Genomic DNA, 25,817 nt, shown 5'->3' with positions numbered 1-25,817 from the left:
CTTCGCAGGTATTCAATTGGGGAGCGAGTGAGAGAAGAGGAAAGGACCGAAGGAAGGGATGGAGAGAGGGAATGGAAAGAGAGTCGAACGTACCCTCGAGCAGCGTCCCGTCGAAAAACTCTCTCTTTTTCTCTTTCTATCTTTCTGAGCCGCAACGCCTCCGTTCGTTCGCCTCGTAATTGATCGTAGCGGCGTCGAAGTCTCGTCACTTTGAATGCTATGTGATTGGACGAGCAATGAAGCGAACGAGGAGAAGGAGGAGTAGGAGTAACGAAAGGAAGAGAGAGAAAGAGAGAGAGAGAGAGAGAGAGAGAGAGAGGAACTGAAAAAAGGGAGAGAAGGAAAAAGGGGAGGAGAAGCATCGCGAGGTGTTGGCAGGGTAGCTGCTACTGGACTACAGCTACTACACAGAATGCTATATACATATACGTTGCTATATATATACATATGCATGTATACGGAGTAGAACGAAGAGAAGGAGATGAAGGTGGAGGAGGAGGTGGAAGAGGAAGAGGTGAAAGAGGAGGAAGAGGAAGAGTAGAGGAGAAGAGGAGGAGGAGAACTCCCAACCCGCTGTGCCAGCGTTACCCAGGTAACGCATCATTCCCCGTGTACCCATGGTAACCGACCTCCACTCCGATCTCGCCCATCAACAAGCCGTTTCGCATTCCTGCTTGATCCGAACGGACGGTACCGGAGGCGTCCGCGTCGGCGTCGGCGTCGACGACGGCGCGAGCGACCACAGCGCCGAGAAACACGGGGACTTGCCACGTGACGCTCTCCCTGAAAACTTTTTCATCTTCCACGTGACCAAACGTTCGTTCTATCCTACCATGATTATAGCCAGACATACATAGGGGGGTTCGATGAACTCGGTATTGCGAAATTCGGATCGAATAATTGCTTAAAACGATCTATTTTCTTTGGTTTGATATCGAATGTTTTAAATTATCAACGATTTAAATTGATATGTATATATATACATATATTTATATAAAGTACTTGAAAATGATCGCAGATTAAAAGAAATATGATCCCTTGATACTGTTGATACTATTAAGCGAAACGATATAATCTGAATGAAAAGCTATTAATATTCCATGATTCGGATATTTGAAATTCTCCTCTATTATATATATATATATATATATATATATATAATATATATATAAAACACACACACATACATATATATTTATGTATGTAGATATAACGAAAAGAACGAGACGTTTATTCCATACGCGTAGTCGATCCTCCGTCTACACACGTATCAGAGGCACATGCATTATTTAAGGTACATATACGCGAAGGGAAAAAGAAAAAGAAGAAGGTAGCGGGTAAAGAACCTCTCGTAGAGAGACGGTAGTACAAAGGGTCGTAGAACACGCTACTGGAGAAGAGAAGGCTTGCTCGCAGGCTTGCTTCGACAAATCGCGTTGGCTTACCGCGTCGGGGATCAAATTCAGATATGCCCAACGGCGCGGGATTTTTTAGAGATCTTCGGAAAGATTTACTTCAAGTACTCGGAGGAAAGAAGATGACGGGATATTCTCGTTGTTTTTTCTTTCTTTTTTCCTTTTTCTTTTTTTTTTTTTTGAAATAAACAACGTTTGCCGTGAAACAATTTTCTCTCATTAACATTGCCGCAGTAGCCACGTCGAACAAAGATGAGTAAGAAGGAGAAAAAGAGAAAGAGAGAGAGAGAGAGAGAGAGAGAGAGAGAGAGAGAGAGAGAGAAAGAACATGACTCGATGGAGCAATTATTTTGATATCGGGACCAACTCGGCATCAGCTTTTCTTCTTACTCTCATCCTTTCGTTCATTTTCATCCCCTTTCCAAGAACCAAACTACTTCCTCTTTCTCTCTCCCTCTTGCTTCCGCCAACACAACCAAGAGCAGCCTCTTTTCCAACGAAGCCTTGCCCTAGGCATTCCACTCTTATTCCCGTCGCCGGCGTCTATTCTTCGTTAAATCGGACTTAATTACTTAAATCCCGCCGGGAAATGCTGATGGATCGGTTATAATTAAGGGGATTCTTGCAGGACGATTTCCCTTCCTCTACCTTTTTTTTCTTTCTTTTCTTTTTTGTATTTTGTCTTCTCTCCTCTGGATCTGCGAATTCTCGTCTCTCTTTCTCTTCTTGATTTTTCTTATTTTTCTTTTCTATTCTCTTCTCTTCACTTCTCTTCTTTTTCTCACATTTTCTATATCTCGAAAAGGATTTCCGTAGATTTAGAGGAACCAACTCGTCGAATTGAAAATGTCAAGGCAAGACGAAATATCGATAGCATTTTCGTTGTGAAACCTATAACGACGTTTCGACCAATGACGAATTGGTAACTCGAAAAGCTCATCGTTTCTTTCTAAAGACGAGAATCGTTTCGTAGGTTACACATATACATGCGTAAGATCGATATCGTTATTGTATACAACGTACAACAATCGAAGTATATGCTTCGATGAAGATCTCAACGAATGACACGTGACTCTCGAAAAGAAATAAGAGGAGGTGGAGAAGAAGGAAAAGGAGGAGACGGAGGAGGAGGAAAAGGAGGTGGAGGAAGACTCACGTTCGACTCTCGACGTGGGAATTCTTCTGATGTGCGAAGCCTTTGAGGGAGCAGAACGAAGAGGGTTCCGATGTTGTGTGTGCTCGCGTGCTTTCTTTCTTTTTTCTGCATAGGGAGGCGAACTCTACTCGAAAAACCACAACGAAGGGCGGAAGAGTCGGAGATGCATCCACTGTTTCAACCGGGAAACGATTTATTTACCTTGAGTGCCTCTAAGTGGCGGGAAGCATTCCGTAACATAACAGGATCTCTTTGCCTCTTTGCTCCCTCGGCTCTTTCTCTGTCTCTATTTTCAACGATTAAACATTTCCACACTTACCAACATTTTTTTCGATTTAAATAATTTTTTTCTTTTTTTCTTGTTTTCAAAAGTTAATCACCGCAATCCAAATTCCTCTCTGTGATTAATATTAACATTTTTTTTTTAAACTCACGTGCTCGTTTATTGCATTATTTTTATCCGTACTTCTTAGCGTATCTACTGTAAATTTTTTTTCTTTTTTTCTATACTAATCTCACGCTCTCTCCTCTCATTCTTTTTTTTTTATTTTCATTCCTTCCCAAAAGATATTTTATTTCTATGTCACAAATTTTTTCATCCGCTTATTTACTATTCGTACTTATGCGTTGTATTAATCCGTTGGTAAGGTCAATCACGATCAGAACGAAATATACCTTCCACTACGTATCTATATCATAACACATCATATCTTTTTCTGCTTCCACCCTTTTCGCAAATACGTCCGCGTACGCGTCGCTGGTTTCGTGTGATATTTTTCGACGCGTAGATACGTACATTCCTACATACGTGCAGAACGATCGGCGATGGATACATTTTAATTTCAATTTCGATCGGAGCGGCCGATATACGACGACGCGTCACTCATACTTCCGCATATATGCATTTCGTCTGATGCGACGTGCCGGCGTTACGGTGTAAATCATAAACAAACAAAGGCTCGATGTCCTCGCCGATGTATATTTATACCGATCGCTTCGATATATCTCGCGCTTCATGGCACTCGCTTGCTTCCTTCTGTCTCTCTCTCTCTCTCTCTCTCTCTCTCTCTCTCTCTCTCTCTTCGTCTCTATCTATATCTCTTTCTATCTCTTTCTCTTTAACCCTTTTCGAACGATCGAGTTTATGAAGTGTATCTGTTTATCTCTCTCTCTCTCTCTCTCTCTCTCTCTCTCTCTCTCTCTCTCTCTCTCTCTCTCTTTCTTTCTTTCTCTTTTACACTCTCGATGTCCATATGTCTCTCCTTTTCAAGCTTCATAACCACGTTTTTTTTACGGCCACACAGCAATTAACTTCGACTGCGAGCCATAATTATCTTTCTCGTAACATAAACCTTACTCTTCCTCTCCTTCTCTCTCTCTCTCTTTTTTCCCCCCTATCTATGCTTTTGCTCGATACCGATAATCAAAAACATCGCAGTTGATTAATCCATTTGGTACTTTTATTACTTTTCGTATAGTTCGTTTTTCGAGTGATGATCGAATCGGACGATTTTAAAATGATCTCGTTTGTGTTTGAAATAGAATTGTCTGCTTTTTCATGTTACATTTTATATCTCTCTGATTTGCATAGATTCGAAAAATAACGTGTCGAAAAATCTCTTTCGATTTAATTTCCGAACGTGTATGTATAACAAAGAAAAAAAAAAGAAAGAAAGAGAAAAAAGAAAGAAAATATTTCTACGGCGAAGAAGAATAGAAAATGAAGTATTATAATTTGAAGATTTCTAGGAGACTTCCAGCATATCGAAATTTCGAAAAGCTCGTCGTGGGATTTCTCGCGGTTATGTAACGTAACATGGTGATGGTGGTATTACTACTCGTTGGGAAGGCATCCAGAGCGGCCTTACGTAACACGCGCCGTACCGGTAAGGCAAAGTCTAGGGCGGCGATATATACGCGACGTTGGAAGGCAAGATGGAGTTAGAGCGCAGCAAGGTAATAGCGTTTCCGGTGCGGCGTCTAAGTCTCCGCAACCTACAGCCAGGGGCTACCTTTCTCAATAACAAGTTTCGCATTACAGGGCAACTCTTCTGTTTGCATCTTCGAGTTCGAGGGAATCGACTCTCTCTCTCTCTCTCCCCACTCTCTATCCTTCTTTCTCTCTCTCTCTTTCTCTCTTTATCCTTTCTTTCTTATCCACGTATTCGCTTAGCTACTCTTCTATTTCGATTTATATTCGAACAGAGAACAACTTTTACGTTGGCTTTATACCAAAAATAAATACGATCTTTTCCCTTAAGTTGAATGATAGAAATGAATTTTTTTCTTTCTTCTTTTTCTCGTTTCTTCTTTTTTTTTTCTCTTTTAATCTACGTTTTAACATTGAAATCGTACATAAGAGAAATTCTATTAATGTATACGATATTTAAGGAAAATAACTTTGATTTGATTTTAAGATATTAGAGTTATGTAATTAATAATTAGTAATTAATTTAATACGAAGTAAGTTTTCAATCTGTAGAGAGAGAAAAAGAGGAAGAAAAGATCGTAGATACAGCGACTACCGCTATTTCTTGAGCACGATCTATTATTAAGAGCGAGCGCGTTCGGATTGGTCTACGGTGCGAAAACGTAAGCGCCTCTTCGTTACACGGAAGAGCACTTATCCTACATGACGGAAGGCAGTAATAATGCCTTAAGACGGGAACGATTTTGTCTATAGTATATACTTACGTGGTCCACGAATCATTGGATAATGCGAGGACGTTCCATTGATTTATTTTCTCTGATGGAGAAAATCGACATATTTGTTCGGAAATATCGAACGATTATGTCATTGGTAATTGTTTTCTAGCTCTATATCTATCTATCTTTCTGTCTCTCTATGTAGGGCTTACTTTTAATAAATGTTATCTTCCTCTCTCTTTCTCTCTCTCTCTCTCTCTCTCTCTCTCTCTCTCTCTCTCGCTTTCTTGTTTCCCTTCCTCGTAAAGAGGAACGCAAATAAAACGAACGATAACAATAATTCAAAAGCGTGTCTATTATAAAAGATCATTGCTAAGACGTTAGTTTAAATTATTCGTTATAGTATCATCGAATTCGATTTAGACGAGCAATGAATTTACCGGAAAGACGGAAGCTGCCCGAGGGATGGACCGTCCATCTCGAAGATGCGATATGCTGAATCGCTCTCTCTCTCTCTCTCTCTTTCTCTCTCTCTCTCTCTCTCTCTCTCTCTTACTCTTTCTCTTGTAGAAGCGAAGTTAGCGTAGTAAGCTGGAGATATGTTACCGCTCTTCGTCTGGCTTAGCGTTGCAATATTGGTTACCGCGGACGTAATATAACATCTTGTAACATGGAATGGATCATAATATTCCCAATGTAATGCCACCTATCTATCTGGCTTCAGCTTACCGCGTGCTACGGTTAATTTCGCGTGGAATTACATCCGCTTTATTTGGCATCCTCCCACCTACTCTACGCTTCTCCTTCGACTTTCTCTCTCTTTCTCTCTGTCCTCGTGGAACTTTTGAATATATCGCGCGTGCGCGCGTCTGCGAGGCGAACGTTTTTCTTCCAGAAAAGTCTAATAAGCCAGTCGATAATTTTGCGAATTTAATATTATTTTTAAAGTACGAGATAATAGATAAAAGAATACCTTTATTTTACGTTAATATTGGTTTTCGTTTTATATAGCTTTCATTGATATGCAAAATATTGTTAAGAGTATCGACTCGAACTCGAATCAAAGCAACCTATAGGCGATAGTATGGTTAAATCTTATTAATCACGAATCTCAATTTCAACTCCCTCGATAATCGCAAAATCTTCGTATAGACGTTAACTTATTATCCGCCTTCTTTTCCTTATCTTCTTTTTCTTCTTTAATTTTTTTTTTTGTGTATCCTTAGGATTCTCCCTTAATTAGCTACGGTAATCACGAGGCGAAGGGAGCAAATCCAAGTTTGATTTACCATTCACCTGTTTTATCTAGATGCAATTATGCACCCCTCACAGCACGATGTACATCGGGGGTTGGAGGATACGTCGTATATAGGCGGATTATGCGGAGGCCCCATCGTTCGACCAAACGGGATGATAGAGAGACGAGGGACGATAGAAGGGATATATAGAAGGACGGACGCCTCTACTGGAGGAAGGTTTTCGCGTTTTCAACCCCTACCTCTACCTTCCACGAACCCTCATAGTAGTCCACGCCACGATACAGCTGCATAACTCCATTGTTGTATCGATTCGTGGCACCGTACGCACGCCAGGAGTTTCTATATCGTCCCTTTTCGACGTACGAGAAGGGACACATATGTATACATATGTATATGTATATATGTATATATATATACATATATATATATACATATATTTATACATTTGTATGTATAGACGAACAGAGGCACGCGCGAAAGTTCGCTTTAACGAGCTTTCTCAAACTCGATTTTCGACAACGAGAAGGTGATTTTGAGAAAAATGCGTTAACGATTATGCGATTGGCAGGATTGAACTAATTCGAGGGTAGAAAAGGGACGATAAGCATTGTTTGCAAAGCTAAGGCAAAATGGATTTTCGTTGGTTCGATCATTCGAAATTCAAGGCTAACGATTACAAATTCTCAACTTTCAATATCCGTGTATGATAGATCGCATTACTACGTAAATTTTTCTAAGATAAAGTCTTTTTTAAGAATGATTATTAAATGAAAATTTGTTAATGCGTTAATGCTACAGAAAGATCGTGATCGGCAAACGTCAGTTGCTTTTTAACTTTAACGAAAAATTCGCCAACATCACAGTTATTATATCCTCATCCTCTACCACCGTACTCTCTTTAGCCAGCGCTAGTTATAATTCCAATTAATATGCACGCGTCCGTCTGGGCATTCTGCAATTAACGGTCATTCCGTGCCTTCCGCTAATTATCTGTCCTCGTTATGCGTAGGTATAACGTTTCGGCCAGGTCTAATCTTCGAAATAATTTCGTTTAACGAGCTCGTATTCGATCGCGTTCTCGTAATTCTCTCAGAGAGTAGTAGTGTAAAACAGTGGTGCGCAAACTATGATTCGATTACAAGATTTTCACGAATTTCGCATAGTACGTTAATGAAATATAAAGACGATATTCGTTTTCTTTTTTTTTTTTCTATATTACTCGAAAAATCAATACAAAATATGATATGATCGAATTTCTTATAACGTAACAATAAAAAGACGAAGAAATTTTTACGAACATTTATGAGAGAGGTATCTGTCGAAGAAAAAAAATAATCAAAAATAAATTAATTTGCGTATCACTGAAGTAAAGTAGAGTGAATACGTAATACGCAGAAAGTCGAGAATGGTCAAGCCGTACGATTAACAACAACCTTTTCATAATTACGAGCCGAAAATTGATTTCGACAAAACATCGCAAGAGAAAGATGCAGAGAAAGCGAGAGAGAGAGAGAGAGAGAGAGAGAGAGAGAGAGAGAGAGAGAGAGAGAGAGAGAGAGAGAGAGAGAGAGAGAGAGAGTACCGACAACGTTAACGATCCTGTTTGTTGTTATCGGTGGATTTTTAGCGCACGATGATTGGCGCGCTGTTCTTTCCATGAAAATGTCTAGCTGTTCATTCTCTCTCTCTCTCTCTCTCTCTCTTCCTCTCTCTCTTTCTCTCTTTCTCTCTATACCACGTTTCCTCATTAAAATAATAATTAGCGAAAATATAAACGCGCCGATACGACGATGACGACGACGACGTCGTGCCTGGCAGCCTGCCTGCCTGCCTGCCTGCCTGCCTGCCTGCCATGCTAGACTTGGAAAATAATTAAATAGCAAGCTTTGAAAAGCGCGTTGGTTAGTTCAGATGAACGTTAACGAAACGCGTCGTTGTTCTACCGGTGCGTAAAAGTTACTGCCGCTCTAGAGAGAATGTCCGAGCTAATAATACATTTTGTTTACAACGACACGTTCGATCCTGTCATTTTCAATACATTATTATTATTATTGTCTTTTTTGTTTATCGGCTTAAGGACCGTGGGAACGAAATAGATTACGTCATCTTAGTTTACATCTTGAAAATATCATCGTTGTCCTTCACTTTGTGTATATACGTCGTAAGTAAATGGAGCCACTTTAAAATAATCCTAGAGATCTCTCTCGTTCTCTGGTATCTTTCAATCGTACGGAAATACAGACTCTCTTGAGAAGTCATCACTCGAAGGGCAGAAGAGACAAGAAAATGCATGTGTGACAGAGATTACTCTCCTGCTTTTACTCTTCTCGTTCAAACTCAGTGTGAAAAAGAAGAGAAACAGAGAGAGAGAGAGAGAGAGAGAGAGAGAGAGAGAGAGAGAGAGAGAGAGAGAGAGAGAGAGAGAGAGAGAGAGAGAGAGAATGAGTGAGTAAGTGAGTGAGAGTGAGATGTGTATCTCGAAGTCGTAAGACTTAACGACGCGTGGGAGTAAAGTGAGTCTGTTCCTGGATCGCTCTGAAGTCACCCTTCAAGAGTGTGCTTTCCTCGAATTTTCATTGTTAAATGACGTGGGACGATAATATTGCGTCGACTGTTTTATTATTTAACTATAGCCAAATCCTTGAGATAAATTCTTTTTTAAGATTATCCGTTCCTATCTAAACGATATTATACATTAGATAAGAAAAAGTACTGTTTTATAAAAGAATAGATTTACTTTTACGTTCCTATCGAATAAACGAGTTTTCGATAAAGCGGAGACTTATTTACAGGAATAACAAGGATCGACGGATAAAACGGTTGACCCTCAGATAAGAATAAGATAGAACACGTTTTATGTATTAGTTTCGAAAGGAGTCTTGTTTAAGATGATATAAACATATCTGCGTTCGTTTGGGAAAAAAAACAGATGCTTTTGAATAATTTGATAAAAGCAAAGTTCAGCGATCTTTGTGTCTTATTCGTATGTTTTATCGTTATTCGCATGTTGTAAAAATTGTTTTCTGCTTTTTCTCATTCGATAATAGTGGGTATAAGTACACCTGTACGATATATCCTAGGATGAAAATGGAGGCTAATATCTGGCAAAAGTTACGGGCTCGTAGAACGTACTTGTCGAGTAAAATAATGACCTCTAAGAAGGAAAAGCAAGAATAAGTTGCTGTTAGGTATGAAATAATACCGCTAATGTATCTTTATAACAGAACGAAATAACGTTTTATTATGAGTCGGCTTTCTTTCATGGTCGGCGGGCATTCTATTTATTCGCATTTCGAGACACGTTGTAATTATCTGCGGTATTATCGGTTTCTTCTCTGCGAATTTTCAAATTTTTAAATCTAAGATTTTAGACGATATGAAGCTACGACGTAAGGTGGAGTTGAAATTTTAGTTTTCAAGATTATATCATCGAATCGATTTTTTGACAAAACCAAGACGTTCCCGAAAGTTATTATATTATTTTCATTATTAAATATACACTCAAATGAAACATGTTTACACAGCACACACACACACACACACACACAGATATATACATCGATTATTTTATAAGGAGATAAAATTTTGGAAAAGTAACAAAACTAATGACGTATGCTTCATAGGAAGCCAAAATTGTTGAATATTCGAGAAACTCGTTTAGATAAGTACACGGACGTGTATCGAAAATACAAGCATATGTATTACGTATGTCACCCTGTGAAAGATTTTAGATTTGATAGAGAATTATTCAGCATCTACTTTTTCCAAACACTCTTAACGTTAACTTCGAAATCTATGGACATTTCGGTACTGTACTGTAGTGTAATTAATTCTTGTTCTAAATTTTCAAGCGTGCAAAGAAAGAGTTACTTTACAACAAAGAAAAAGAAAAAGAAAAAAAAAAGGAAAAAGGAAGAGACTGACGTAATACGATGAAGGAAGAAAAGAAGAGGACGAGGAAGGAATAGGACAAAAAAAAAGAAAAAGGAGGGCAAAAGTGGAAGGAACATCGTCGAATAGTACCAGGACGACGAGGAGAAGAGGAAGTTGCAGGAAGAGGAGGAAGACGAAGAGGAGGAGGAGGAAGAGGAAGAGGAGGAAAGAAGGAAGGAAAACTAAAAAAGAACTTAATATGGTAGTACGGTAGTTACGTGTTAGTGTTGGTGGTAGCGGTGGTGGTGCCCGCAGCTAACCTGCACACGTTTCTAAAGCGAACTAATTTCCTTTATTTCGTCTGGCATAATTACGTTAACCTGTGACGCTCGTTCGTTACATTCGCGTAGTACTTTGAACAGTTACGAAAAGAAGAAGATAAAGAAGGATAGTTTCTTACTGTATATCTTTTTTTTTTTGTTTTCTTTTTTTTTTCTTGTTTCTTTACGTAGGTAAAAGTCAAACCAGAAAACGTTGAGAGAGGCGGCGGTTATTCTATTATAAATACGAGACATATCTATGCGTGTATGTGTGTATGTATACATATAAACGAGAGATTATTACAAACGTTCAATATCAAAATATAAAGTAACAATAATAATAATAATAATACGATGAGTAATAGGACGCTTGTGTCCTTTACTCGTGGAGAAAACGTTGAAACGTAGCTCGAGACATGAAAGAGAGAAAGAAAGAGAATCTAAAATCGAAAGTCGAGTCGAATGTCTGCGATGTCGCAAATACCGTCGGGAATGCTCGCCGCGTTATATCGATCGTCTTTCTTTTTCGTTCGTTTCACGTCCGGCAGAATGATAATATTGACTGCAGGAAGTTTACCGCGGCAGACACACGAAAGAGAAAGAGAAAGAGGGAGAGAGAAAGTAGTAGCGGGGAGCGAGGGAATAGGACTCCTCGGTATTTCGTATCAGGTTTTGCGAATCTCGTCGTACGTTTTCTCCCTTATATTTCCTTCCAACCCTTCCACTCTTCTCTACTCCTTTCCTCTATCCTCTCTTTCTTACTCTGCAGCTTTTTCTTAGTACGAGAGGAGAGGTCGCACGCATCGTAACTCGTATAGTACTTTTCTTTCTACGGTCTACATTTCTACACACCATAGTATTATATACATACATATATATATATATATATATATATATATATATATTTCTATCTCTCTTTACAAAGCGCGTTTCATTCGTTGTCCTCATTCATCGTACTGTTTTTTCTTTTTGCTTTTATTCTTCTCGTTCATCCCTTCTAAAATTTCCCTTCTTCCTCTCTCTCTCTCTCTCTCTCTCTCTCTCTCTCTCTCTCTCTCTCTCTTTCTGTCTCTCTCTCTCTCTGTCTGTCTGTCTGTCCGTCCGTCCGTCTGTCTGTTTCTGTTTGTCTCTTTCTCGCCCTCTCGTCTCTCTTCTTCTTGTTTGTTGTTACTTTTCTTCTCTCTCTTTATCCCTTTTTATTTTTATTTTTTTTCTGTTTTTTCTTTTCTTTTCCCTTCTTCTTCTTCTTCCTTTTTTCTTTTTCTTTTTTTCTTTTTAGAACGTAGGCGACGTTGCAAGCCGGAGATGTATAAATTCTTTTTGCAGAGAAGGATTTCAAAGGGCGGAAAAGGTACTACGCGTTCTTTTACCCACGCGAGATATCCCACCTTTTCTTTTTTCTTTTTTTACTTGAGGGATTCAAAGAAAAATACAATTCAGCGTTTAATTTGCATTTTTAATTAGCTTTTGCCGTCTTGCCGCTTCTTTAATTATACATATGTGTGTGTGTGTGTGTGTGTGTGTGTACGTGTTAAAATACATACATACGATCATTTTTATTATTTCCGAAATAATTTTTGCGATCTTTCTTTCGAATCGTTAAGTTCTCTATTTTTGCTATTCGTTTGGAATATTATAAAGGAACGCGGTTGAAAAAAAAGAAAATATGTGTGGAATACGTCGCCCTTCTTGGTGATACTATTTTCAGTTATTTACTTTCTCGGACTTCAGCAAGCTATCCTGAAAATATTCTTCCCCGAAGAGAGTTATCCGACGAAAGCTCGAGCTTTGATCTCGGTCGTTAAGTTTCTCGCGAGAGAACGCATAAGTAAATATTCTGGTAATACGAAGCGGATAGGAGACAAACAAAACGATGATTTCTACGGAGAAATATTCGGTGGGAATATAAAATATTATTTCTGGTAATCTTGTTATCATCCTCTCTTCAAAATAAAGAGCGAGAGAGAGAGAGAGAGAGAGAGAGAGAGAGACAGAAATAAATGATAAAGAACAAATATTCCAAAGATATTTTACATATGTTTACTAAGCTGGATGAAATAAATATTATATTCTTTAATAACGTAAATTATTATCGATATAGGTTCTTAGTTTTATTCGCAGGAGATCAAATTATTATTGAAAATCGATGAAGCAATTCGATCGAATTCACGTTATTCGAGTTTACGTTGAAAGAGAACACTCATCGATGATACATTTTACAAATGTTAATCAGTTGCGATTAAGCGAACGTTCGCCGATTCGTATTCGTTTTAGAGGCCGTTTACCTGTAGGATTATGGTAGCTCTACTAACCAGTCGACAGTCCGCTAAATTACGGATCCGATGTCTCATGTAGATAAAGTTTTTGCATAAACTCTATTTAACATAGTATCGACTGTAATCGCGAACGGACACGCACGAGTACTCGCGAGGATTAAGGTTTATGGTTGGTGAGCTTTTGCGGATAAAATCGACGCTTACAACAAGCTTTTACAATAACGTAAACTATAGAAGTTTAATGTAAAAGATATGCTTTAGGTATGATGTCAAAAATCATGTGATAGTTTATCGTGGATTTTAAACAACATAACGTTTTGTACATAATATCCCAACGTACTCGAAAATAAGCGGGAACTTTAAACGCAAGTCGAACTTTAACGACGGCTTATCTGAGATCTCGTTCATTGTCTTCTTTCAGCAACGTAATAACGATTCTCGATCGAACGAGGCGAGAATAGATAAGCGACGAGTTTATCGCATATTGACGATATTTCACAATGAGGCCCGTGATATACGATGGATTTCTCGTTTATAAAGTTTAGCCGTTACCATAGGTTACGTGGTTTTAGGTACTTACGAAAAGAGAGCATGAGGTACAAAATTCATTCGAAGCTCAACAAGAGGGAGAGAGAGAGAGAGAGAGAGAGAGAGAGAGAGAGAGAGAGTCCGTGAAGATCTCTCTCTTCTCCATTCATTGCTCTTACTTCGTTTTCATACTTTATAGCCAGATCGTATACTACGTGAATGAGAGAGACAGGAGGAGAGAGAGAGAGAGAGAGAGAGAGAGAGAGAGAGAGAGAGAGAGAGAGAGAAAGAAACGCCATTAGAACTTTTTTACTCATGTAAATCCTCGACGCGCCGATTTGACTTTCCTCGGAAAGGTCGTTCGAATCTGGAATTAAGATTTATAGGGAAAAAAAAACGCATATGAGAGAAACTCGAGATATCTCGAAAATTTATTTTCACGAGAGCCATCATATCTCCGGAATATTACTTATCGTTTAATCGTACATACCTATACCCACACATCGTATCTGCCAACACGATAATACATTTGCATGCGTTCGTTATAAAAGAGATCGACGTAATCATACGCACGAGAGAGCACTGCTTTTAATACGCAAAACAAATATCGTTAAAATGACTTTTCGTTAATCGGTTCCCCGTCGTTACCAGTTTTCGATTAATCATCTTAATTAATTCCAATAATAGGGAGAGAATCGCGAGGGAACTTTAATTATCGTTTTATAATACCTTTCTCTCTCTCTCTCTCTCTCTCTCTCTGTCCCTGTTATTTTTCGTTCGTTTTAAATTCTAATTAATAATAAAATACATACATATGTTAATGAAAGAAGATGAAGATATATATTGCGTCGAGTAGGAGTTTAATCTCGATAAGTGTCTCAATAGATAGTACGTATGGCCGCGAGGTGGATCCCCAAAAGTGTCACGCGCGGATTGTACAGTAAGTATCAAATTTCGCTGACACCGAGAGATTCGAGATTTAACGCTTGGAGAAATTTGCTGGCTGCCAGATTGGAGCGATGGTGTCTCAAAAGTTTCCTCTCGCGTCTGCTTTAACAAGTAGGTTGCTGCTCGAATGGAGGTCAGGTGTCGGAATCGAGTTCCCGGTGAGATACATAGCCGTGAAGTATCTAAGTGTTGAAGAGCCGCAATAAATCTCAGCCGGTGCTAAGACAATATTCCATGCGGTGGAAAAGAGAAAATGAAAGAAAGGAAAGGTGGAAAAGAAGAAGCAGAGAGAGAGAGAGAGAGAGAGAGAGAGAGAGAGAGACAAGAGAGGGAAAAAAGGAGAAAACGAAGCTGCTCTCGCGAGTCTCGTACAACTTTGAGAATTTGAGTGCGAATAAAAGGGATTACCTTTGCACCGACACTTTGAAACCCGCTGGTTTAAGACGTAGGTTATATGGCGAGGTCTGAACGAATGGTCTATCTATCTCACTCACTCTTTCTCTCTCTCTCTCTTTCTCTTTCTCCCTTTCTCTACGGCTTTTACCTTCGCTTCTCACCCTTGCAAGGAGAAGCATCTTATGTAAATTCGACGGTATGCGAGCACTGTCATTCGGACTTTCATGTCTCTTCTTTGTGGAAAGCGACGACCCAGTTTCACGTCTTAACTCCCACCACTAACATCACCACCACCATCACTACCACCAATGCGTGTTCTACCTTTGCTGGCTTTTCAGCCAACACCGAGCCACCCTTAAAAACATTCTACGCGCGGCTTTTAGTTAACACAGAGGCTGGTATCCTTTCAACGAATGATTTAATAACCACTTCGAATAATTTTTCGATCTTGTTTGCTTGAATGTGAAAGAAGAAATTTTTTCTCCTGCATTTCCTATGTATTCGAAAGATTTCGAATTTCTTTAGGACAATTTGAAATTGTAAGGTTTATATATTATTCTCGTTTTTTATAAGCCTATTCTCTCGAGAAATGTACTTATATTTAAACTCCGTCATCAATCCTCTTTCTATTTAAGAATGTTCTTTTTTTTTTTGTAATAAACGATGAGTATAAACGTCATTCCAATTTTGATGAACAACATATTTTAAAGATGAAGGTTTATGCTACTGTAGATGAATTTATGCTACTATAGATTTTTTCGAATTTATACAGAAGATTTATTTTTCTTTTTTTTTTTTTGGAGAAAAATCGTGTTAGAAAATCGTGTTTTTTCGAGAATAGTTTACTGATTGACGAACTTTTAATTGATATTGATAGATAGTTTTCTTTTGTATTCCAACGAATAAATATCGAAATTCTCTATTTTCAAATGGTTAAGATTAAAAAATTTATACTTCTGGTGATTTTATCATTATTTTAACAATGCAGAATTTATACTGAGTACAATCAACTAATATTTAAACAATAGTGTATTCGTTTAAATAATATATAGCACGCAATACGCGTTAAATATAAAATAATTTTCATTTAATATTTCAAAACAGATATATTTTTAACTCGGGATCCTCGCCTTTAAATGATATCGATAAAAACAAACGTTCGCTCGATTTTGACCGTGACCGGTCCAGTTTTCTTTTGTGTTTCATCGAATAACCATTGAAATTCTTCCTTTTGAATATAATTGAGGAATATTTAAATAATATTATAGAAAATGGCGAAGTACGAATAGTGTCGATAAGAATCAGAAATTCGTCTATAATTTCTTCGATTTTAGACCATCTTTGGACAAGAGGCACATCATACAAGTATCAACGAAGATTTAAAGTAAGTATATTTTAATATGAAACATTTCTTTAGTAATGTACGCAATTGTCTATTGTAACAATTATACTAATAATTTTGGTTTTGTTTTTCTGTTTTCGGATATTATGCTCAAAGCAATGAAGGAATCAAATATTTGTGTTGTTGCTAAAATGAAAGCTAAAAAGTTGCGAAGTAGAAGCAATGTTTGTTTGCATTTCACGTTTCGCGATTTAAACAAGTGAACTTACATCGACTACGTGCAATGCAGTCGTTAGAGTTAGTGTTTGTTCGTAAAGTTTTTGCTTTTTTTAACAGTCGTACAAACTGTATTTGTAAAAGACAGTAAAGTTTCGTGAATTAACTTCAGTGACCGTTCGTTAAAAAATAACTACCGCGTATTAGAGTCAGTGCATCTAACTAAAGAGGATCTCAACCAACTTCGACGTCGACCTACCTCATTTTCAACCACATACGAATCATTCACTCACAATTTCGATCTAAATCGCGAACGAGTGTTTTGGAGCCATCGCAGAACTTCTTAAGTAGTAAGTGAATTTTTAAATCCTTTCGATAACTCTATCATGTCGAGAACGAAAGGTTCGAATCGGCACGGTTGATTGGTTGTAATTAATTAGTAGAAGAACACTCGAAGTAAGGACGAGTAACTTTTTTCGAGGATTTACTTGTGAATGGTTTTTTATTTTTTCATTTATTCAGATCAGGATAGAATCTTCTTGTTTCATATACGTTTATAATTATTTTCACTTTGAAAAATATTCATGAATATTCAAGAGTTCTAATAAATAATGGACAAGAAGACATTCGCGATGGATAGTTTTTGGATTAAAAGCGAAACTATATGATTTTCTTATAATAATCAGAATAATCGTTTGTAAGAATGAGCGTCCAAGGGTTTTTCATTATATGTTTAGATAAGATTTAATTAAATATTTAATCAATTTTGTTGATGAAAAAAAGTCTCAATAGAGTTATTGCTTTTGAAAGAGAATAGTCGGATAAAGATATTAAAAAACAATGAAACTTGTAAAATGACAGCTCGTAATTCGTAAAATAAGTTAATCAATTTTTAGTTCAGGATCTTCAACCATTAATATATTTCAAATAATAATTTCCGTTTTTCTCGAAAATATAATCAGTAATCAATAATGTTTCTATCCATAGAGATAAGATTATTATTATTTTCAGGTGTGTTAGGATTTAGGGTCTTCTTCCATATATTAGAATCTTTAATCAAATTTTCTTATTACACTTTTTGAATGATGACCAGTTAGGTTAGGGCATGAAGCAAAGAAGAGGCTATATGCCAAAGAGGCTCCCACAAATTGTGGCTTAAGAGGGCAACTATAGGCTATTGAGTTATTTTCGAAGGTTCCTTTTCGAAACCTTTCGGGAGTGGCTCATAGTCATATTTTAATTTTACCCTGTTGTCATTCGAAATGCTCTTATGGTGATGAGCGTAAGAGTAAATTTGAAAAATTGAGGCGATGTAACGTTCCGTCTCCGATCTTCATTTTGTGTTGCGTACATGAATAAAATTATTTTCTATTTTATACATTTTTATTATTAAGATCGAATCATAAATTTTTCACTTTTTCCTTTCTAGATTTCAATAAAATTCATAATTTTATTTTATTAAAATCAAGTTCTATATTAAAGTTATGTTTCAAATTGTTCACTTTTTTTCTAAAGTTCAATTAAATTCGTAATTTCATTCTTATAAAATTAAGTTTTATATTAAAGTCATAGCTACGAAACGTAGAAGATATGGCAATTGTGGAGACCACAAAAAGTGCATTGAACCAAGATGCACACGAAGCTGAAACGAGCACACAGGATAGTGTGTCAAGGTTTCACTTTGCCTCGCGTATGCGAGTAGGATTATTTGATATTTTGCATTTTTATTATTAAATTCGTGTCATATATTTTTCACTTTTTTCTTTTTTTAAAGTTAAACTAAATTAAATCCATACATCTTTCATAAGTAGTATATTTCTTATTTCTATAAAATAAAGTTTTCATAAAATCATAGTAAAGAAACATATAAGATATGACAATTGTAGGGATCATTGAAACTGAATAACGCTGCACATGAAAGTGCAACAAGCATTCTGGGATGTGTGCCAAGTTCTCTTTTTGCCACGCGTTAGGGAAAAAAACATTTGTTTTATTAGAAAACTTTTTACTTTCTTCTTTTTAAATTAAATGAAATTTAATTAAAAATTTTATTTTTGATAAGTAATAAAAATTTATATATATATATATATTTTATATATATATATAGGAGTTACGAATATATTAGGGATATATTAGGAATATTTGAAATTACATTTATAGCAGCATAGACTTATATCTTCAAAGTCTATAGTATTGTACAATTAACGAACACTTTTGAATTAATCGATCTTCAGAGAAATATAATATAATTTTTTCTTACTTTTGTCGGATTTACTATTACTTTTACGTAAGAGATATATCATCTCCAATTTATACCAATTTATACAGCGATGCAATAAGCGCATAATGGAAACAATGTTTCCTTATTGCGCTTGTAGTTCATATTTTTTAGTTCGTACCTGTCGCTAAAGTCACATATCTTACGAGCAGAAGGTTGTGAACAGCCTTAAAGAAAAGAATTGTTCGGCGACTCAACGAAATACGAAAAGAAAATATAAATACGCTTGGTACGATGAGAGAGGTACATCCAATAGAATCAAGTAGAAAGCAGCATCGAGATTAAGGAGGAACAGAGAAGGAAGAAAAACGATGACGAATCGTAGAGAAGCAGCCGGGAGTATAATTCGAAAAAGATTTCCACGTCCATAAATCGTAAGATTCGATAAGATCGGAAATTCTCTTTGGCCCATACGCGGATATTTCTCGTTTCTTTTGCTGAACGCAGCACGAATAGATTCTCTCTCTTTCTTTCTTTCGACACCTGCTAGTATTGGTTGAGAGGAAGGGAATGAAAGAGAAAGAGAGAGAGAGAGAAAGAGAGACCATGTGCAGGCACAACACCTGCTCGAAAATATTGCCGATCGTATCGCACCGTGTCACGCGAACCAAAGCAAGATTTTTATTAAACATTAGAGCGACGAGTCCTCTTTTCTTTCCTTTTTTTCTTCCTTTTTTTTTCTTTAATCTTCTTTTTGCAACGAACACAACAGAGGGTTGAAAAAGTTCGTGCGAAATCGACGAAAAATTAGGATAGTACACGTTGCCGAGCTAACTTCTCGCGTTCTTATCTAACACGCTGGTCAATTACCACTGGAGTGTCCGATAAGGATTCTACAACTAATTATAGGGGTCGAGGGGTCGAAAATTAACGCGAATTGCTCGCTGACGACACACCACGAGTCGTCTTTTTATGGCTGTCCCTTTTGTTGTATATTTTTCGCTTGCGTGGCGATATCCGTTCAGAAAGAGAGAAAAAGAGATAGAGAGGTACTTAAAGAGTTCCTCTCTCTATCTCTCTCTCTTTTTCTCTATCGCAACTTGTAGAGTTTCACCCTCCTCAAACGAACTTTCCCTTTTCGTCGAACGCTTTCCTTTATTTCCCTCCCCCTTTTTCTCACCAGCCATCTCACCCTCTCTCTTTCTCAAAGATCTTTCGACTGATGGCTAATAGGGTATAAACGATTTTATCCTCGTAATTTCGACGTTGATACGACAAATATGATTGGAAGACATTATTTTCATACTTATATATATATATATATGCATTTTTATGAGCATGGTTATAAATGTTTAATCGTAAGTAATATACTTATATTTATCCCATGAGTTTAATTAACTATCTGACAAAAAACGGTGTCTCTATAGAAAAAAAAAAAAAAAAAAAAAAAAAGAAAAGAAAAAGAAAAAATACAGGTTCATGAAGGTTCAAATTAAAGTCAAATCTACATAGTCGACTTTTGCAGACGCATTAATTACGTCGCGGAAAGAAAAGTAACGTAGCGCGAACGATCTCTGAAAGAAAGCACCCGCGAACCGGAAGCGATGAAAGAGAAAGTGCAGAAGAAATAAAGAAAGAGAGAGTAGCTTTTCTCTGTGAAAAGTGAGAGAGAGAGAGAGAGAGAGAGAGAGAGAGAGAGAGAGAGAGAAAGAGAGAGAAAGAGAGAAAGAGAAAAGGAGTTCGGATTCGTTGCGACAGACGGAAAGTTTAACGCGGGTAACGAAAGGAGGAGGAGAAGGAGAAGAAGAAGTAGAAGAAGTAGAAGAAGAAGAAGAAGAAGAGGAAGAAGAGAGGGTGATGAGGGTGGGAGTAAGAGATGAGGGTGAGGGTTGTGCAAATTGAAGCTGGGATTAAGACGTCGGCCGAGATTAAGGTTTCCATGTTGATTCATTTAAATAGTTCTCCTGGCGCGGCACAGAAAGACAAAGGCATATTTGCAACGAGAATCGCAGCGTGCTCGACGTAAAGAAGGGAGGAAGAGAACGTTCGAGGGTTGGAAGGGCTCGCGCGAGTAATTTTACCCTTCGAAAAGGAAAACGCGAGATCGCCCAAGATTAATACTTTTATCAATTTCGTATATACCAAAATGCTTATTTTCAACTTAGAACGTTATCGAATAAAATGTTATAGTTAAGTATTAATAGATCGATTTGGATTTATACGATTGCTATAATTTCTCGGATAATTTGAAAGGACAAATTATCAATAAAGTTTCATGATAATGATATATTGATATTATATGAATAAATTGATTTTATGATTATATTTTTATTTCATGTTATATTTATTATTATTTAGTTATTAACATATTATTATGTTATATTATATAACATGTATTACGTTAACATGGTATTATTTTATATAATCAATTTAAATGTTTATTTATTTATATGAAAAGAATATATAAATCGACAGAATATAGATCTGAACGCAAGAGATATAACTTACCAAGCGCTAAAGGTCCTTCGAGATATCATTTATTGACGAATCGAAGAAACGACTCAGTGTGTGTGTGTGTGTGTACTTGTTTGTTTGTGTATCGAGAGCAATTTACAGGTATCGTCATGTAAAATGAAAACCGAAAGGAAGTGCTCGTGATACGACGCTTGAAGTCGATTGAGTAAACAGGGAAAATTCCTTCCGAAGGTAAAAAGGGAGAAAGCGTTGAAAAGAGTGCCGGATACAGACAGGCATAGTCGACGAACAAAGAGTACGCGTTAGGAGAACGAAGAAGGAAGAACGAAGAAGGAAGAAGAAAGAAGGAGAAGAAGAAGAAGAAGAAGAAGAAGAAGAACGGCTATCGTGTTTCGGTAGCGTTAGGCGATAAATCTTCGGTTGAGTCTTATCGTCGTGCACCATAATTCTAACGTCACGGCCATCTTCGTGTAAAACATGACAATGCCGTTCCTGATATTTTCCAAAGAAAGTGCAGCGAGGAGTTTTTTTATATCCTGCGCTACGAGTAGTTCGTCCGTAAGGATTTTCAACTTCATGTAAAGTTGCCTTTTCATATTTCGTTCCCGTCATTTCCTTGTTTCTCTTTCTTATTTCTTTTTTCTTCCTTTAATTTTCGTTTTTGTGTGTGTGTGTTTTTTTTTCCTTTTTAATTTGAATCCCTATCTTGTTAATGATCGAACACGAATTATCTTTTTCAGATACTTCATAATTAGGTCTTTTGAAAGTTTTACCGATTATTTATTTAACTACGAACAAATCTGATCGATATATACATGCTATACGTATCTAACTAAATGTAAATATTAGTAGAAACGAATAGGAATTTTTATTAAACAGAAAAGAGAGATGTGTAATTACAATCCTTTGGCATCATACTTACACATAGATTAAAGTGAAAAGTATGTATATTTTGTAAGAGGAATGAAGCTCGAATCTCTGGTAAATTTTAACGAAAATTCGAAGAGTGAAATTCGTGAAAATTTCCTGAATACTGCCAGCGGTTCTCGAGCATGTCGTTGATAGTTGTTTTCGGACGAGGTAGTCGTTAGCAGTCTTAAGAGAAAAAAAAAAGATAATACGAGCGGAGTTGGAAGAAATAGAACGAAAGGAGAGAAAGAGAGAAAAGAAAGGATGAGGATGATACGAGAGAACAGAATCCTCTCTCTCTTTCTCTCTCTTTCTCTCTCTTTTTCTTTCTCTTTCTCTCTCTATCAAGCAACGAGTGTTCTTTTAGCTCCGTTGCCTCAGCAACAGAGTACCTTCCGTCTCGCTGACCCGCTGTTTCCGGTGACACGGATGGTCCTTCCTTTCTACGTCATTCCACCGACAAGAGACTGAAACACGTATCTTAAGAAGTGGACGATGGGACCAACGAGAAGAGAGAAAGAAAGAGAGAAAAAGAGAGAGAGAAAGAGAGAGAGAAAGAGAGAAGAGAAAAGAAGAAAGTAAAGGTAGGGGGAGAAGAAGAGAGGCAAAGGACGATGCGCCTATTGTCCAGGACTCGATCGGAGTAGAATTCAAGAGAAGTAAATCCACCGTTGATCTCTGGGATTCGCTCTCTTGAGCAAGATTCGATCTCAACACGAACGTCGTCCTACCACCATCTTTGCGTGTTCGTTCCATTCGAGAGAAATAGAATTCCTTTTCGTTTTTCTTTCCTTTCTTTCCTTTTTTCTTTTTTCCTTTTTTTTTTTTTTTGCTTTTTTTCTTTTCTTTCCTTTCTTTCTTCCTTTTTTTTTCCTTTTTCTATTTCTCTCTTACGTGAAACAGAGTTTATGTTCAGAGGTCGAGCTCGAAATTATCGGTGAATGCTTTTAAAATGTCGCCGGAGTACGTTTTACATGTGTACTTGTTCGAGTAATCTCGTTCCGATGTTTTCCTTCGATGGAACAGAAGAGGATAACGATTTTTGTTAGAATAAAAGAGGATGCTAAAGTATTTAAAAGTACGATCCAACACGGTGCGAGACTTTTCGTGTTTTCTCCCCGTTCTATAAAAGTGAAAGATGGAAAATGTCTTTGAATGTTTACATGTGTATGTATACATTATATATGTATGGCCTAGATCATATTTATCGATCATTTCTTTCTTTCTTTTTCTATAACGTGGAAAATATACGACTTTTTATATTAAAAATCTGTAGAGATCAAACATCAGAAATTTATACACATAGATAATTTACAGGTTAAAAAAGTTTTGTAAATAATATGGTATAAAAAAATCTATTATTTTTTATTTTTTTATATTATTAAGATTCTCAAAGGGAAAGAAAACTTTAATAATTTCCACTTACTAAATGTAGATTGGATTGAATTCGATAAGGGGAGAAATTACCTGTATATATATATATATATATATATATATATATATATATCTATAGAAAGAGATAAAAAAAGGAGACAATATCGTTCGTAGCTAAAGATTCGACGAGAACTTAAAAATAATATCCTCAGCAAGAGCAGCCCGTTCACGTGCCATTAAGCGAAAGGGGATATAATCGGGTAGTAAAATTTCACACCGGGTTACTTAGCGGCGAATAGAAACGCGTTCGAAGAAATGGTAAAGAGATAAAATAAAAAGTCAGTCTAATTCGAAATTTCGTACGCATCACTGATAGGAATCAACCGACTCTCTCGCAATGGAGACCCGAAAGAAAAAAAAAAGAAAGAGAAATAAGATCTAGGAAAGAAATAGAAATATGTATACTCGAAGAAAATACTGTTCGACATTCTAAATATTTTATAAGTTCACCTCATTTGAATTGTAGCATCTTTAGATATATATATATATATATATATATATATATATATATATATATACACACGCACACATATTTTCTCTGTCTCTCTCTCTCTCTCTCTCTCTTTCTCTTTCTTTTTCACCTGTATCCTATTTCCAATTGAAATTCTTCCTATAAAAGTGTATATCCCTCACGAAGCAATATATTCTCGTTCGTCCACGAATAACTGATTTAAATGTTTCTTAAACGAGCGAAAGGATCGAAGGAACATTACTTAAAACATTCGATTTCTTTTAAACTATTTAATCGAACACTTCGACTAATAATCTATATTTATCTCATATATCCAATATATAACGAATATTATTGGAAATTTTCTCTTTGAAAGAAATAATTATAGATAGAAACAAGAAAAATGATCGAACGATTAAAGCACGTTTTTCGTTTAAGAGAAATTACGATAGAGGAATAAAATTTATATTAGGGAAGAAGAGTTCGTATCTACTTTTGTTTTCTTTTTTGTGTGTATATATATATTTTTTTTAGGGGGGGGAGGGGTTTTCTGAGGATTATAGAGACATTACGGTGACGCATCGAACACGAGAAACGATACGCGTCGAAATTCTGCTTGAGTTTCCATCGACGGAAATTCGTAGAGAAGGTCGATTAACTCACCTGGTCACGGTTGGCGTGGAAGCTACCCCGGGGGATCGTGCCGGATAACTTCGTGGACTTCCCGACATCAAGTACTCTGCAACATGCACCAAATCGTTCGCCGTTAATACTACGCCACGTAAAGTGAAATTCGTCGTCGATTGAGGGAACGCGTTTGCCTTTCCCTCTGACTTTGCGAACTTCTCTCAGAGTTCTCTCTCTCTCTCTCTCTCTCTCTTTATATATAAGTCGAGAAAAAAGTTCAAATGAAACGTTCTTATAAATTTTAATGTCAATCGTGTATGACGATTTTTGTTACGTGTCTCTTTTAAATCAAATTATATTTCTCTTCCTCCTACGATTCATTTTTATCAATAACAAGATTGTAAGAATTTCATTTTTCTAAATCGAATTATTTCGGTTTTTGTTGCGCTTTAAACAAATATCGAATAGTTCGTAATAGTTTACTTGAAGCAAACTTATACAAAATTTCGATATCGATCATTGATCCAGATTGTTAATATCTTCTTAGTTTCTTAACTCGATTCTAAGTAACCCTTCGTTTCTTTGAATTTACAAAGACGATGACTATGACTACCATTACATACGGAGGTCGATGTAACCATTTGCGTTCCGTTCTCTCTCTCTCTCTCTCTCTCTCTCTCTCTCTCTCTCTCTCTCTCTCTCTCTTTTCGTGCGTATATGTATGTATAAGCTTGGGTCTACCGGCTCGAAACGTCATGCATATTCTAGCTGATGGGACGTCGCGAACTACCTTCCTTTTATCTGTATAGTTAATGAGATCATGACTAATGTAACCGGCACTGACGTTCCTATCTCTCTCTCTCTCTCTCTCTCTCTCTCTCTCTCTCTCTCTCTCTCTCTCTCTCTTTCTCTCTCTCTCTCTTTCTCTTTCTCTTTTATCGACCCCGTTGCTTTCGAAACCGTCTGCTGCCTGCTTTTTTTCCTGCCGAAAAAAGAGGGACAAATTGTCGAAACTTTTCGCGAGTAACGACGACGACTTTACTCTACCCCTACCATCTCCCTTTTCCTCTCCCTGTTCTTTGAGAAAGCTAGACGAGAACGTATCGATCAACTTTTGGCCTCGCCTAATATTAAAGAATTTCTTCCCGTCAGATCATATGATCGATGCGATTCCTTCGGAAATACGAGGGATCTCTTCTCTATCCTGCGAAAGAAGCACTTAGAGAGACTATCTTCTTCTCTCTTTCTCCGTCTAGCTTCTTCATGCTATATATATTGAACGAATTTATGCTTTATTTTTTTCGGAAAAGTTTGATCGCGAGTATCTT

The 25,817-nt window shown here is 36.9% G+C and overlaps 1 protein-coding gene across 6 annotated transcripts in view; it reads right to left on the bottom strand.

Annotated features, from left to right (window-relative positions):
- Window positions 1-25,817, bottom strand: part of LOC122627723 (teneurin-a) — a 473,567-nt gene that overhangs the window by 160,862 nt on the left and 286,888 nt on the right. For all 6 annotated transcript variants that reach the window (XM_043809105.1, XM_043809107.1, XM_043809108.1 and 3 more), the window contains one exon: window positions 24,526-24,601. In XM_043809105.1, coding sequence (XP_043665040.1) covers window positions 24,526-24,601 — 76 coding nt within the window. The remainder of the gene's footprint in view (window positions 1-24,525; window positions 24,602-25,817) is intronic.

This window comes from Vespula pensylvanica, chromosome 3 (assembly GCF_014466175.1).
Source record: "Vespula pensylvanica isolate Volc-1 chromosome 3, ASM1446617v1, whole genome shotgun sequence".
NCBI lineage: Eukaryota > Metazoa > Arthropoda > Insecta > Hymenoptera > Vespidae > Vespula > Vespula pensylvanica.
Note: the sequence above shows the minus strand (reverse complement) of the source record. Positions and strands in the feature narration are given on the sequence as shown.